We start from the raw sequence: 14,425 nt of genomic DNA on the forward strand, positions 1-14,425 counted from the left end.
TGTTGGTCAGGCAGTTGGTCTTGTTTTGTTTTTTTGCTGAAAAATGCGGGAGAATATTAATCCTGAAGCTATTATCTGGCTTTACTTGTATTTGTTTTGTTGGTTGTATTTTTGTTTTGTTTTTTCTAAAGGAAAGGGGTGCAGGTTACATATGCCATCTGTTGTTTTAGGGTCACCCAGGAAAAGAGGGTCCAGCGGGAACCAAAGGAAATCAGGTGGGTCACTTTTCTGTCAACCAAAAATAAATCGGGAGGGATAGCAGTGGATAGCACTGAGGCGCTGTCACAACAAGCAGGTCCTGGGTTCAAATCCTGGTCCGGGCCTTTCTGTGTGGACTTTGCATGTGAGTTTCACAGTCCAAACCCACACGGGTAGGCTAATTGGAGACTCAAAATTGCCTGTAAGTATGAGTGTGTGAGTGAATGGTGTGTGTCCCCTGTGGTGGACTGGTGTCCTGTCCAGGGTGTATTCCCGCCTCTCACCCAGTGCATCCTGGGATAGGCTCCAAGCTGACCACATTGCACGCTGTTTGTACTCTGGTCACTCCGTGTGTGATTTTCGCACTCCCCTCCTGCTGACCCTCTCCCCCCCCCCCCCCCCCCCCCACAGGGTCCCAGTGGGCCTCAGGGCACTATCGGCTACCCCGGACCTCGTGGAATTAAGGTAAACTTCCGGGTTCCCTCTGACACTCCACTACTGAATTATGGGTAATTATAATGGGGGTTTGTTACCAGGTGTGTTACCACTGGTATGATGGTGTGTGAGGAACTGTCTGCTTGGCTTTTTTTTTTTTTTTTTTTACCGTCTGAACGAGATATCTGGCATATCAGATATTTAAATCATACCTGCACCTGCACAAGGTCTTTAAAATCCACAGGGGCTGTTAAATCCGGTTCTTGTGATTTCCCATCCTCAGTAGCACTTCAGTGGAGAACCTCAGAACCCAAACGGTTGATCTTCTGGAACATACGTACTAGTAAGCTATGAGAAGACAAAGACAAAAATAGTGATCGTCGCTGCCATATTATTATTAATCATCATCATCATCATCATCATCATCATCATCATAATCATAATTGTCACTGTGTTTGTGTTCAAAGTGGTGTACTGTTACAGCTGTGAATCACCAGCTCGCTCAGAAAAAAAATGTATGAAAAAGTTCCTAAAAAAGGTACAAAGCCGGTCACTGGGGTGGTATCTTATAACACAGTAAAATGTTCAGTGTTAAATGTATTCTTACAGAATGCATATGGACCCTATTGTTAGAGTTACGCTCTGTTAAGTGGTTTCTCTGTTTGAATTAACACTGAATATTTTTCTGTGTAGGGACATAAAACTGTACCCCTAGTCATGGGTTTAATAATTCATTTGTACCTTTTTTGCTTTTATATTAGTACTCAAATAGAACATTATTGTACCTTTCAGGGTACATTTGGGAAATGTGTTCCTCAACGATCAAAAATGTACCTCCACTGTACCTTTATTTCTGAGAATGAACATTTTCATTTTAATCTTGCCCTTTGTGACAATACTTTAAGTTAAGTGATTTATTTTTTCTTTGGGTTTTACCCAAGTGTGAGAGAACTTGTTTGATAAGTGGTTGTAAGGGTGGTTTACAGCTGTAAACTGCATACGATAACCTCGGGTGACAGATCTGTCCTCTCCAGATTAACTGAGGGTTAAATGTTTTAGAAAGATAAAAATAGGTTCCATTTTTTTAGAAAAGACATCCACTAAAACATACATTCCTTTTGGGAACAGATGATTTTGGAGCGAACTGTTTACATTCCAAAATGGCCGAAGTCCCCACAATTTCTCTTACAGGAGACAGTAAAACCGCTGTTTTATTCACCTTAAATAGACACAGCTGCACAAGAAAATGGACTAGGGCTATTTTAGGCTTTCAATGGCTTAAGATGTGTTCTAAGCTGAATTTTACATAGAAAAATGTGTATTATGTCCCACAAACTATGAACTACATTACAATAACATTTATTTGGCAGACACTTTTATCCAAAGCGACGTACAATAAGTGCAGTGAACTATAACTCTGAGCATTGCCACACGTTATTCATTTGTGATGTTTTTTTGTGTCTTGATATTGAGAATCCCATGTGTAACCATAGAAGGTTTTGTGTGTATTCTGCTACAAAAACAATTAATTCATTAATTAATATTAAATTGTTTAATTGACCCTATAATTGCAGGGAACCCAAGGTATTCGTGGTCTGAAAGGACACAAGGGAGAGAAGGTAAATGCCTCATCACTCTTATTCATTAAGATGAGGATGTGTAAATTCTGTGAATTCTGCTGTGTGATTGTGATGTTAGGTCAAGTAATAGGTAAACTCAGCCTATACAAGGCCATTGCCATTGCAGTTACTGACTGTGGCCACTAGGGGCAACATTGTATTCATTGGAGTATGTAATACTGTACAAAATCCTTGCCTAATATATTATTCATTTTCTCATAAAGTGTAATTAAACATTCTCTAGTTGCTCTATGAACATATCTTAATTGCATTTTGCTCAGTGTACAAAAATTTCCTAAAATAACTCATTAAGACTACCTTAATAATAATATTGCCATTGTCATAACGTTCATTGTATTGATGGTTCCACTCTGTGTGTTATAATACTGTTATTGATGATGTCATTGATGTAAAATCAATGCTGCCGTTCCGATCTCGGTGGTAATCTTTTGATGATGCCATTGATCTGAATTTGATCATGTCATTCCAATCTTGGCGATGATCTCACTGATGATGTCATTCTTTCAGGGTGAAGACGGATTCCCAGGAATTAAGGGTGACTTCGGAGTGAAGGGAGACAGAGTAAGATGATTGACAGACTGATTTTTCTTGAAGGGGGCGGGGCTTGCAGATGATTAGCTCATGTGTATTAATTCATACATTTTGTTATGTGTTTAATCAACATTTCACCAAGTATAAGATTTAGTTACCATGCACAGCTCACGTCTGAACTCATATTGGAACATATGGATTTGAGTTTGTTTCCCTTGAAAATTCTATTATTGAATTTAAATTGAAACTATCACACTAGTGAAGTTTCACTGAGCTATATCTAATGGCATGAATTAATTCATTATTGATTATTGAGCAACGTTGACTGAATGAAATTCTCAGGGATATTGGTTATTGATTATCAGCTGTGATCGACAGAAATTTTTGGCAGTGATATGTTATTGATAATTGATTTGATTGAGCTTATTTTCCAGCTTTTTGTTATTTATTATGGACTTGCATGGATTGAATGAGACACTACATGAGACTACATTTGGTTATTGATTATTTATCAATCTTGGCTTTCATTTTATTATTGATTGGTTGATTTATTGATTGAATACCGTTCATTGATTGTTTAACTGACCTGCGTTGATTGAGATATACAGGCATATTTCCATATTGGCTGAATGATTAGTTGATTAATAATTATGGACCTGTGTTGAGTGAGATACACAGGCATATTTCCATATTGGCTGGATGATGGGTTGATTATTAATTATTTATCAGTGTTAATATGGATTATCTGGCGTATTTGGATATAGGCTGATTTATTGATTGATTAATGTGGTTAATGATTATTGATTAGTGTTAATTGAGAGTTTCAGGCATTTTTGGGTATTAGCAGAATGACTGACTGATTATTCATTATTGATTATGGTTGACTGATTATTGATTATTGATTAGTGTTGATGGTTTTTGCTTTGATTCCCAGGGAGAGTCTGGAGTGACAGGCCCCCGTGGAGAGGATGGTCCCGAGGGGCCAAAGGGTCGTGTGGGGCCCCCTGGCGAGCTGGGACCCCTCGGTCTGGTTGGAGAGAAGGTGGGGCTGGGGGAGAGATGGTGGGGGTGGGGAGAGAAAGGTGGGGTTGGGGGAGAGATGGTGGGGGTGGGGAAGAGAAGGTGGGGTTGGGGAGAGACGGTGGGGCTGGGGGAGAGATGGTGGGGTTGGGGGAGAGAAGGTGGAGTTGGGAGAGATAAGGTGGGGTTGGGGAAGAGAAGGTGGGGGTGGGGGAGAGAAGGTGGGGTTGGGAGAGAGAAGGTGGGGTTGGGGGAGAGACGGTGGGGGTGGGGAAGAGAAGGTGGAGTTGGGAGAGATAAGGTGGGGTTGGGGGAGAGAAGGTGGTGGTGGGGGGAGAGAAGGTAGGGTTGGGGGACAGGTGGGAACACAGGTGGGGTTGGGGTTTTGGGATGGAGGTGGGGCATAGTCCAGGTATCGGAGCAGGGTGATGGAATCTCCATGCTTTGTGAATGGCCCAGGAATAATCTGTATTCCACATTATCCCACGTTATTTTTTGTGTTACATACTTACAGTGTAAGTACCTGCATTAAATGAACTAAAACTACCCCCCAAACCCTGCTACCCTTAAATCTGTTAAAGTTTAAAGTGTTTCTGAACATATTTAAATTTGGAATGTGCATTCATATGATAGTCTTGATAAACCATTGCTGTAGATAAAAGCATCTTAGCTGTATAAGTGGTAACCATAGTAATTATGAGGATACAAACTGTATTTGATCATTTTGGATGGTGTGTTCCTATTTCAGGGTAAACTGGGTGTTCCTGGGCTGCCTGGCTATCCAGGAAGACAAGGACCCAAGGTACTGTGTGAACTTCCTGTCCCGTACTTTGTCCAGATTCTGTATATTAACCAGATAGTTTGTCTCTCTGTCGTAGGTTCCAGTCTGAACAGGAATGTTTAGAGCTATATTTCAGTAAATGAATGTCCATGTTGTGCCTAAGACTAAGGCTTAAGACATTTACTGGCAGTGATGCTGTCTCTGGCCACGCCCACTCATGAATATTAATGAGATTATTTCAGCTGGAATGTTATGAAAACAGAGTTCACAACCTGATTTGCCTATAGGGTATGTGCTAAGCTAACATAGCCAGGCCCCTTTAGAAGCTTACGATGTGATATGAACCCATGAGAGGGCATATGTCTCGACCGAAGTGTGACATTGCCCTTGCTCTCTTCCCAGGGTTCCCTTGGTTTCCCAGGATTCCCTGGTTCCAACGGCGAGAAGGGCACAAGGGTAAGGAGAGTTGGGGGGGGGGGACCCTGAACCCCAAAAGAGCGTCGGCTCCCTGCTGGGGCGGCTAGCATTAAAGCTCAGCCCAAATGAATGGGTGTAATTGTATATAAACATGTGTATCATAAACATGTAAAATGTAAACAAAAAATTTTATTTTGTCTCAGTGTTGAGTGTTTATGTTTATGTGAGTCCAATCATGTGGATCAGATATACTTGGTTAGAGTAGAAAGAGTTGATTTTACACCAAACATCTTGCTGTGTAAAATGTGCACATCATGGTCACCCAGGATGAGAGGGAAAGGTGTCCATATGTTCTGCTGTAATGTGATGACGTAATGCAATTATTTAATGAAACAATGTCATTTGATGGTGTCAATGTAATGATGCAATACAATGATGTCATGATGTAATTTGTTTTTCAGGGATTGATTGGAAAGTCTGGACCAAGAGGACAAAGAGGACCAACGGTATTATCTTGTGACCCCTCCCCCACAAATTTACTGTCACATGATTTATCCATAATGATGGCACAACATAGTACAGCCAATCAGCAAATGCACAGGATGGCACAACCTATCCATGATCACACAGTATATTGTGCAGCCAATCAGCAAAGGGCTCACTCTCAGATTCTCTCCCACTCACACTGAATTCCCAACATTGTCACCCATTGAAACGCACCGCTGCAGAGCCGCAGAATTTGGGGAATTGTTCACGGTCATATTTTCAACATTAAAAGCGCAATCTTCTCTCCGGTCTCAGGGGCCCAGGGGTCAGCGAGGCCCGCGGGGGTCAACTGGAAAGCCAGGAGCCAAGGTGAGACTCGCAAATCCCGTTCCTCCCAAAGGTTGCTGGGAGTGGTACAGCAGTGGTGGTTCCATGGAACCCTGCGGCGGCCATTTTGAGTTCTTGGTGAGAGCAGTGACGATGACTGCAATTTTTTTTTTGGTCACCGCTCCGTCTCTTGTTTCTCAGGGTACGTCAGGTGGTGATGGGCCCCCAGGTCCCTCCGGGGAGAGGGTGAGTGACTGGTGCAGCAGTTTTTTTTTGAAAAGACATCAATTAAACGCAAATTAAATTAATGTCAGAATCGAGTCAATCCTGCCTTGGCCTGTTTAATGAACGCCTTTCTCTCCTCCCCATTCAGGGACTGCCTGGACCTCAAGGAGCGAACGGATTCCCTGGACCAAAGGGGCCTCCTGTAAGATACATACGCATATTATGGTTATGATGATGATTATTCAATTTAACATGATCTGTCACAGAGGTGTTTTGAATGTGAATTCTATATCATGGATGAGAGTGAGGGTGAATTACAGTGAGTTTAAATCAATGGATGTGGTAAAAAATTAAAGAAAGAAAAATATTGTTATTCACAACCTTACTCAACCTTATGTCAAAGATGGAAAACATGAATCACATATAGTATTTTTTCAGTGGGAATGTTAGCATCATTAGCGTAATGTTATTGTTTCTTTTCTCTCTCTCTCTCTTTCTCTCTCTCTTTCTCTTTCTCCCTCTCTCTTTTTCTCCCTCTCAGGGACCTCCAGGGAAAGATGGACTGCCAGGACACCCAGGGCAGCGGGGAGAAGTGGTGAGTCTCCTTTCCATTCACCCTTTTCCTTCGACTCTTCTTCCCTTCCTCTCTGAGGGGTTTCCCTTCATTCTGAGGCAATGCTCATTTTCCCCATGATGCACCTCTCTGGCCACATTGCTAACAGTAAGTTAGATCGTGTTTGCCATTAGTTGAGTGGAGGAGTGTCCTCTGTATTTTGTAATGTCCTCCGTTACACTGCACAAGACTGGGAACAACGCAGGACAATACTACAATACTAGATAATAATAGTGCACTATATACTGCGGTGGTGTATCATGAATTGTCCTGATTTGGGGACTGGGATTATTCATGCTTGTTTGTGTCATTGGTGTACAGTGAGCTGTCTTTCACCAGATTTTCTTGTGAGATGTTGAAAAACCACATTTCAATAAACGAAAGTCTGCATTTCCCTTTGAATCGACCTGTAATGATGGAGGGAAGTGGGAATTTGTGACGTGGCATGAGTCGTGAAACGATTTCGAGTGGACTTTACACTGCAGGCCTCACTTATCTGAAAATATTCCATATAGTTCAACAGTCCTTATTATTTTTATTATTATTATTAGTAGTAGTAGTAGTAGTAGTAGTAGTATTAACTTTTAAAATCCATATAATAGTTGCGGTTGTATTAGAATCTGTGTTCATCTCCTTTCTCTTCCTCAGGGTTTCCAAGGGAAGACTGGTCCACCTGGCCCTCCCGGCGTTGTTGGTCCTCAGGTAAAATCCGTGCACGGACAGTTTCATACGCAGCAACTGTAATTGAGACTGAGGTGCGTGTTTTATTTACAAAAAAAGATGCTTTGATAGGTCAGTATATCAACGCTATCTGTGAAATAGGCCAAAGAATTTAGGGAATACTTTAGCTATGTTAGTCACTTAGTCTCTGGCTTGTTTTCGCCCTCTTTTTTGCCACTATCTCTCACACTGTTTTTACTTTCTTATATCGCTCTCTCTGTCTCTCTCACAATCTCTCTCTGTCTATGGCTCTCTCTCTTCATCTCTTTCTCTCACTCGCTCTCTCTCTTGTTCTCTTCCCCCTTCTTGCTCTCTTTTTCCTGCTGTATCTCTCTACATCTCTTTCTCTGTCTCTCTCTTGTTCTCTTTTTCTCTACCCAGGGGCCCTCTGGTGAGACCGGCCCTATGGGCGAGCGTGGGCATCCCGGCCCCCCGGGGCCTCCCGGAGAACAGGGACTCTCAGGGCCTTCTGGGAAAGAGGGGACGAAGGGCGACCCGGGAATCCCTGGACCTCCCGGCAAGGACGGCCCATCCGGTCTGAGGGGATTCCCAGGGGAGAGGGGACTGCCAGGCACACCCGTAAGCAGGCCGAATCGTCGAATGGGCTGGCCGGGAATACGCCATCTTCTGCCATCGTGGCCACTTCCACCCTAGAGAGAGGGCAAATTATTCAAATAATGACGTTATAAGCACCGTTACTCTGTATTACATTTAGTTTTAGTTTTACAGACCCACTCTGTTGAGTGCAATGCAATTGAGAGCACTACAAGTGTACAGACAGCGTATCTACATGAGTCGGGCATGACCACACTTTCAGACAAGAGGCATGTAGAGTAAACATGGGTCTCGGGCACAATCACAATCTCACACAATCCTTACACTTTGTGTTCCATTTTTTTTTTACTGTTTTTCCTCATTGCTTAAATGTACACTTTGAATGCACACTGGCCATCACCTTACTAACTGCTTATGAAAGGATTTGACCGATAGAAATTAACTTCAGAAATGAAATAAGGGCCTTACTTTACTGAAGTGTACACATTCACTCTGAGCATGCATCAGGGCTCTGCCTTATGGGCATTTTGTGAATTCTAGGTGTGCCTCTCAGGTCTGTGTTAGGCCCCATAGTAATGCATGTGTTAAATGTTGTTTGAGGGTATTCTGCATAGCCTGTGTATGTCCTTTCCTTTTTCAGCAGATGGGCCTCAATGCAGTTCTACCTACCAAACAATGTCACAGTATTGCGCTACATCTTATTAATTAATTTAATTTTTTATTCACTTGTTTATTTATTTATGGATGATTGTCAAGGCAAAAATCAACCATTTCAGGCCTCCAGGCTATATGCTTGCATCCACAATGGTCTTGCTTACAGTTAAAACCCATACAAATTTGCATGTGCATTATTTTCTGTTTCTGGTTATCTCATATTAATAGCCTGGTGTTCATCAGATAAGACACAGAGCTGTGACCACTTCCTGTTTGCCAGTGACCACTTCTTGTTTGCAGTGACCACTTATCAATGTTTGTGCTTTGCAGGGAGGTGGAGGACTGAAGGGAGGAGAGGGACCTGCAGGACCTCCTGGCCCAGCGGTAATAATCTCTCTCCTGCATTTTAAACACATTTAATTTCATTTTCACTTTCATTTTTTCAGCAGAATCTCCCACCCAGAGCGACCTGCAAAGATGTACATTCAGTGGGTTAGATCAACCAAAGTATTACACAGTACAGCACTGTGCAGCATAATTATATAACCAATCATTATTATAAACAGTGATAGACATGTAATTATCAACAGTTAGATTTACTCCAGTATAACATAGCATTACAGTTACAATGTAGTTAATATATCATTGCTGCACAGTTATATATCAAATCATTATAAATAGATGATGAGTTAACAAACAGTGCGTTCTCAGTCTCTCTGTCAGGTCTGTGTTTGGTCAGCATCTCTTTGCTAAACCCCCAAATCTCTGGACACCCCCCCCCCCCACCCCCCCAACAGGGCTCCCCAGGTGAAAGAGGGCTAGCAGGCGGCGCAGGCCCCATCGGCCCCCCAGGGAGACCCGGCCCCCAGGGACCCCCGGGACCAGCAGGGGAGAAGGGAGTTCCCGTGAGTAGCCCGCCGCGAAAACTTACGGTCCAACGGGGCAAAACTTCAGATTAATTTAAGCAGCATCTGCCTATGGTTGTACCTCTGTCCAAGTACTCTGGGAGATGTACACGGTAAAAAAAAAATTCAAGTTGTATCTTTTGAAAATTATGAGTGAATCTTGAGTTAGGGGAACGACGGATCTTCAGTTCTCTGTACTTCTTCCTACAGTTCACGCAGAAGAAGTACGAAGAACCGAAGATCCATTGCTAAAATACATATGCATATACATATACATATACAGTAACAATAATAGTACTATCTATCTGGTTGAGAGACACTATCTATCACTCAGGAGCAATATGAAAACTTTGGTCCAGCTCGGTTTTGTATTATTATTCTTCTGACAATGTGCTCTATAAAAACCAACAAAGAACAACTGTAATTGTTGTTTACCCCTCTTTCGTTCCCTCCGTTCCTCTCTCTCTGTTTCAGGGTGAGAAAGGTCCGATCGGTCCGGCCGGACGTGATGGTGTCCAAGGCCCCGTGGGTCTCCCGGGCCCCGCCGGACCCCCAGGCGTTCCAGGAGAGGATGGCGACAAGGTCGGCAACGGGGTCGAAACGTTTGGGGCGGGAAAAACTTTGTCCAAAGCATTGCAACCACTCTTGCATTCTTTACACAGTAAATATTTATAATAGTGGGAGGAAGAGGTTCCATGTGCCCTGAAAAATGGGTGGAGCCATGATGTCATAATGACTATGACTGAACCAATCAGGGTTTTTGGCCAGATTGAGAATGGCAGCAATGCAGTAGCCTTCCCCCCATTATAGTGTTCATGAAGATTCATTCTCACGTAATTACTGAAAAGCATGAAGACTGAAACAAACAACAGTTCTCTGATGTATGCTTATAATTGTGTTATTACAGGGTGAAGTTGGAGAACATGGCCAAAAAGGAGGCAAAGGAGAGAAGGGAGAGCATGTGAGTGATGTCACATTTATTACACACCTATTACGTGTTTATTACACACCTATTACACATGTATTACAACTTCCTATGCTAAGTCCCATAATCAAGTGATATTTATGTCTTGCTGTTTGTTTACAGGGTCCTCCTGGTCCACCAGGGCCAATGGGTCCAGTTGGTCAACCTGGAGCTGCTGTGAGTATAGCTTGTAAATACTGTCAGTACAGCTACTTCTGGCAATAGTATTGCTTATAAAGCCAGCTTATAACAGAGATAGCCTCTTCTTCGAGTTCTAGAATCACAAATGTGTGATTAGAATGTTCTGAACTAAACATTCTCATGCTGATGTAATAATCACTACTGGTAATTCATAGCAACAGACTTCTAGAACGCTGATGTTGAAAAAACATTCCAAAAAACCTTCTCTTTAAAGAGCACATAATTGAATTGATATTGCTAACCTCATTGATATTAATTCTCTGTGTTTATTGTCTGCCTCTCCCTCCTTCCCTCTCTCTCTCTCTCCCTCTCTCAGGGTGCTGACGGAGAGACAGGGCCCAGGGGACAGCAGGGTCCGTTTGGGGCCAAGGGTGATGAAGGTTCCAGGGGATTCCCAGGACCTCCGGGGCCTATTGGACTGCAGGTACCCTCACTTCTCACTTCCCTTGCCTTTTTACATTTTTTTTCACAGGTGCATATGTGGGGGGCGGGGTGTATAGCTGTTATTGAACACCCCCACCCCCCATCTCTAAAAAGTGACCTGATCAGAGTTTGCTGTACAGTACTAATATCTGCTGGCAACTTGGAACAGCTGCCCATATTTTAAGATTTCAAACCTGTGCAAATACATAAAAAACGGTATGAAATCTAGCATGGTAACTTTAACTAGCATGCTAACTAGCTAGAAATAGTTGGGTAAATATCTGCCTGGTAAGCTAGCTGGCAAGCTAACTTAGCTAGCACTGGTATGTAGCGAGCCAGCAGACTTCACTGGGCCTGCCTATCGCTTAGCATAATGTAAATGCTAATTAATAATAATCAGGCTTTGGAGTGTAGCAATATATTCTACATGATACTTCGCTAATATTCACGTTTCAGTTCAAGGCTGTTCCTTTGTAAGTTTATTTTTATAAGCACGGGGCAAATCCTCACCCTTTCCTGTGTGAATTTATGCTTTTTTCCAATGTGTCGCAAACTCATTGTGTGATTGCTTATTACTATTATACAGCTACTAACATTATTCAATGCTAATTCAGTGTATGCTCAGACAGTTTATGCAGAGCTCCACATACAGTGCGTGCAGTGCGTGCAGTACAAGCCTGTCGCATTTGTGTGACCGTCGGTTGGTTTTGGCATTCTGCAGGGATTGCCTGGCCCATCGGGAGAAAAGGGAGAGACGGGGGACACTGGACCCATGGTGAGTGCGCATCATCCAAAATCACATCATCATCTCGAAAACCTGCACTCGAACCTTCGGCACTTACAACTGACATGCTGGATAGTCCCACAATCTTTTTTTAAATTGAAAAGTGTGTGGCTAGTTCATTGGTTTTTAATCCCACCAAGTTTCATAAATTAATACATAACAGCCTGCAAAGATCACACATGGACATCCCAAATCAATTGTTATAACTCTTGTTATAATGTACTGACAAGCAGTAATGTTTAAAAAATGCCTGAGTTTAACATTGACTCTTTGTTCTATTTATCTACCACCTCCTTCCTCTTCAATTCACTTTCTTACTGTCTGTTTTCCTCTTAATGTATTTCTCTCTCATATACTTAAATTCTCCGCCTTTTCTTTTTCTCTCTCCCTCTCCCTCTCTTTTAGGGACCCCCTGGACCTCCTGGGCCACGTGGTCCTGCTGGCCCCAACGGTGCCGATGTGAGTATCAATTAAAACTCCGTAAAATGCCCTTATTACAGATTCCCGGGTGTTATAGAAATGTAATAAATGCTGTTAATACATGTTAATAACATCAATACTCAACCAGTTCAGTGTATAGGTATGCAATACTTTATTATTACTGTGGTACTACTGTGTAAGAATGCTATTGCTTATTTACAATGTCATCAGTGTGGAATATGTGCTGTTACTAGTTAATAAAAATGTACTTTTGTATAATGACTGTTGAGTCATTGCCATCATTACTCATAGTTTATCAACTGACTCTGTTTTTAATTGATTTTTTTTTTTTTTTCAGGGTCCTCAAGGTCCTCCTGGTGGTTTGGGTAACCCAGGCAACCAGGGCGAGAAGGTAAAGGAGAGAGGGTGGCCCTCCAGGGTTAAAGTTTTGTGTGGGTGGATGTATGTACATATTTACATGTGTCCTTGAATTACTGCATTTAAGGTATATGTTCCATGTAAGATGTACTATTTATAACAATGTGAGTGTTAGCATCTGTTACTGTCTGTCTTGTATGCAGATATTTTGTTATATAAATTATGGCATGCGTACAAGTATGTATGTGTGTATGTATGTATGTACTGACGTGTGTTTGTGTGTATAATGTGCATGTGTAATATATTTGTAAAAGCTTACCTGTGTTGACAGGGTGAACCTGGAGAATCGGGACCACCTGGAATAACTGGGGAGCCAGGTAAAAAGGTGAGGTGTGACTCTTATATACCGCTCAGGTTGAGAGACGGACCAGCTGAGGCCACTTTGGACAAAACTCTGCTAGAATCCGCTCAAATCAGCTATCCCAAATATATTCCCTAATGCGTATTACAGCCCTCATAGACCACATGTCCATGATTTTGAGGTCTAGCGGCTCAGAGCTGGAATTTTTTTGTCCACCACTGATTGGTTGGACCGCTTGATTGACAGTTTTCTGGTCCAATGGCAGGGCCCACGCGGCGAGCGCGGAGAGAAGGGCGAAGCTGGACAGCCAGGAGCGGCGGGGCCCGCCGGTGGGAAGGGCCCGCCCGGAGATGACGGACCCAAAGGGAACCCTGTGCGTTTGAAACTCAACCGCCGGAAACCGCCAGAACCGCCAAATAATCACAGCCTGCGCGGCCTGCGCTCCCCACAGCCCAGTCAATAAACACTCCCTCTGCTCTCATCCTCTCTCTTTCCTTCCTTCCTCTTCCTTTTCTCTCCTTTCTTTCATTATCTCTACCTCTTTCTCTCCCTCTTTCTTACTCTCTCACTCTCTCCTACTCCCTTCTCTCTCTCCCTCGCTCTCTCCCTCTCTCTCTCTCCCACCTCTCTCCCTCTCCCTCTCACTCTACCTCTCTCTCTCTCTCTCCCTCTCACTCTCCCTCTCTCCCTCCCTCTCTCTCTCTCTTTCCCACCTCTCTCTCTCTCTCTCTCTCTCTCTCTGTTCCCCTCAGGGCCCTGTTGGTTTCCCCGGTGACCCTGGCCCCGCTGGTGAAGTCGGTCCTCGGGTGAGTTGTGGATGTATAACCTCCCGCTCTGTTCTCGGACCTCTTTTGTCTGTGTGCTCTCAAGGGGAAGAGTATTCAGGGTCACCACATTCCAACTCCTTCAGACAGACCTCAAAATAAAATAAAATAACCTCAAAATAACAGCAGGGGGGAAAAACTTTTTTTAAACATTTTGTTCTTTTTAAAAATCTCTATTATAAGATCTGTACATAAATATTGTATGCCTGTGTCTGTATTTTACATTTCCCCACCCGTGAATAGTATCTAATAACCAAAAGAGGTGATACGCCTTCCTTTTTCAGGCTGCTAACTACATGCCTAGCAATTAATTGCCCCTCTGGGAATAAATAAAGTTTATTGAATTGAAGACAATGAATAAAGTTTATTGAATTGAAACAAGGCCTCTCTGTTTCTCAGGGTCAAGATGGAGCAAAGGGAGAGAGAGGAGAGGACGGCGAACAAGGACAAGCAGTGAGTCACTCCCTCCATATTTTCTTTTTATTGTTCTTTCAATCTCTCTCCAAGCTATTGCAAAGCAGCTCTCCTTACTGTTGCCATAGTTACTAAAACCGTTATACCAC

The 14,425-nt window shown here is 42.9% G+C and overlaps 1 protein-coding gene across 1 annotated transcript in view; it reads left to right on the plus strand.

Moving 5' to 3' along the window:
• col11a2 (collagen, type XI, alpha 2) overlaps positions 1–14,425 on the plus strand; it is an 81,244-nt gene that overhangs the window by 57,278 nt on the left and 9,541 nt on the right. The window contains exons 28-54 of the mRNA XM_064348908.1: positions 171–215; positions 610–663; positions 2,208–2,252; positions 2,781–2,834; positions 3,739–3,846; positions 4,573–4,626; positions 5,008–5,061; positions 5,484–5,528; positions 5,824–5,877; positions 6,037–6,081; positions 6,209–6,262; positions 6,602–6,655; positions 7,322–7,375; positions 7,775–7,972; positions 8,933–8,986; positions 9,400–9,507; positions 9,982–10,089; positions 10,415–10,468; positions 10,595–10,648; positions 10,989–11,096; positions 11,817–11,870; positions 12,285–12,338; positions 12,658–12,711; positions 13,009–13,062; positions 13,304–13,411; positions 13,791–13,844; positions 14,262–14,315. Coding sequence (XP_064204978.1) covers positions 171–215; positions 610–663; positions 2,208–2,252; positions 2,781–2,834; positions 3,739–3,846; positions 4,573–4,626; positions 5,008–5,061; positions 5,484–5,528; positions 5,824–5,877; positions 6,037–6,081; positions 6,209–6,262; positions 6,602–6,655; positions 7,322–7,375; positions 7,775–7,972; positions 8,933–8,986; positions 9,400–9,507; positions 9,982–10,089; positions 10,415–10,468; positions 10,595–10,648; positions 10,989–11,096; positions 11,817–11,870; positions 12,285–12,338; positions 12,658–12,711; positions 13,009–13,062; positions 13,304–13,411; positions 13,791–13,844; positions 14,262–14,315 — 1,836 coding nt within the window. The remainder of the gene's footprint in view (positions 1–170; positions 216–609; positions 664–2,207; positions 2,253–2,780; positions 2,835–3,738; positions 3,847–4,572; positions 4,627–5,007; positions 5,062–5,483; positions 5,529–5,823; positions 5,878–6,036; positions 6,082–6,208; positions 6,263–6,601; positions 6,656–7,321; positions 7,376–7,774; positions 7,973–8,932; positions 8,987–9,399; positions 9,508–9,981; positions 10,090–10,414; positions 10,469–10,594; positions 10,649–10,988; positions 11,097–11,816; positions 11,871–12,284; positions 12,339–12,657; positions 12,712–13,008; positions 13,063–13,303; positions 13,412–13,790; positions 13,845–14,261; positions 14,316–14,425) is intronic.

The sequence above is a fragment of the Anguilla rostrata genome, chromosome 8 (assembly GCF_018555375.3).
Source record: "Anguilla rostrata isolate EN2019 chromosome 8, ASM1855537v3, whole genome shotgun sequence".
NCBI lineage: Eukaryota > Metazoa > Chordata > Actinopteri > Anguilliformes > Anguillidae > Anguilla > Anguilla rostrata.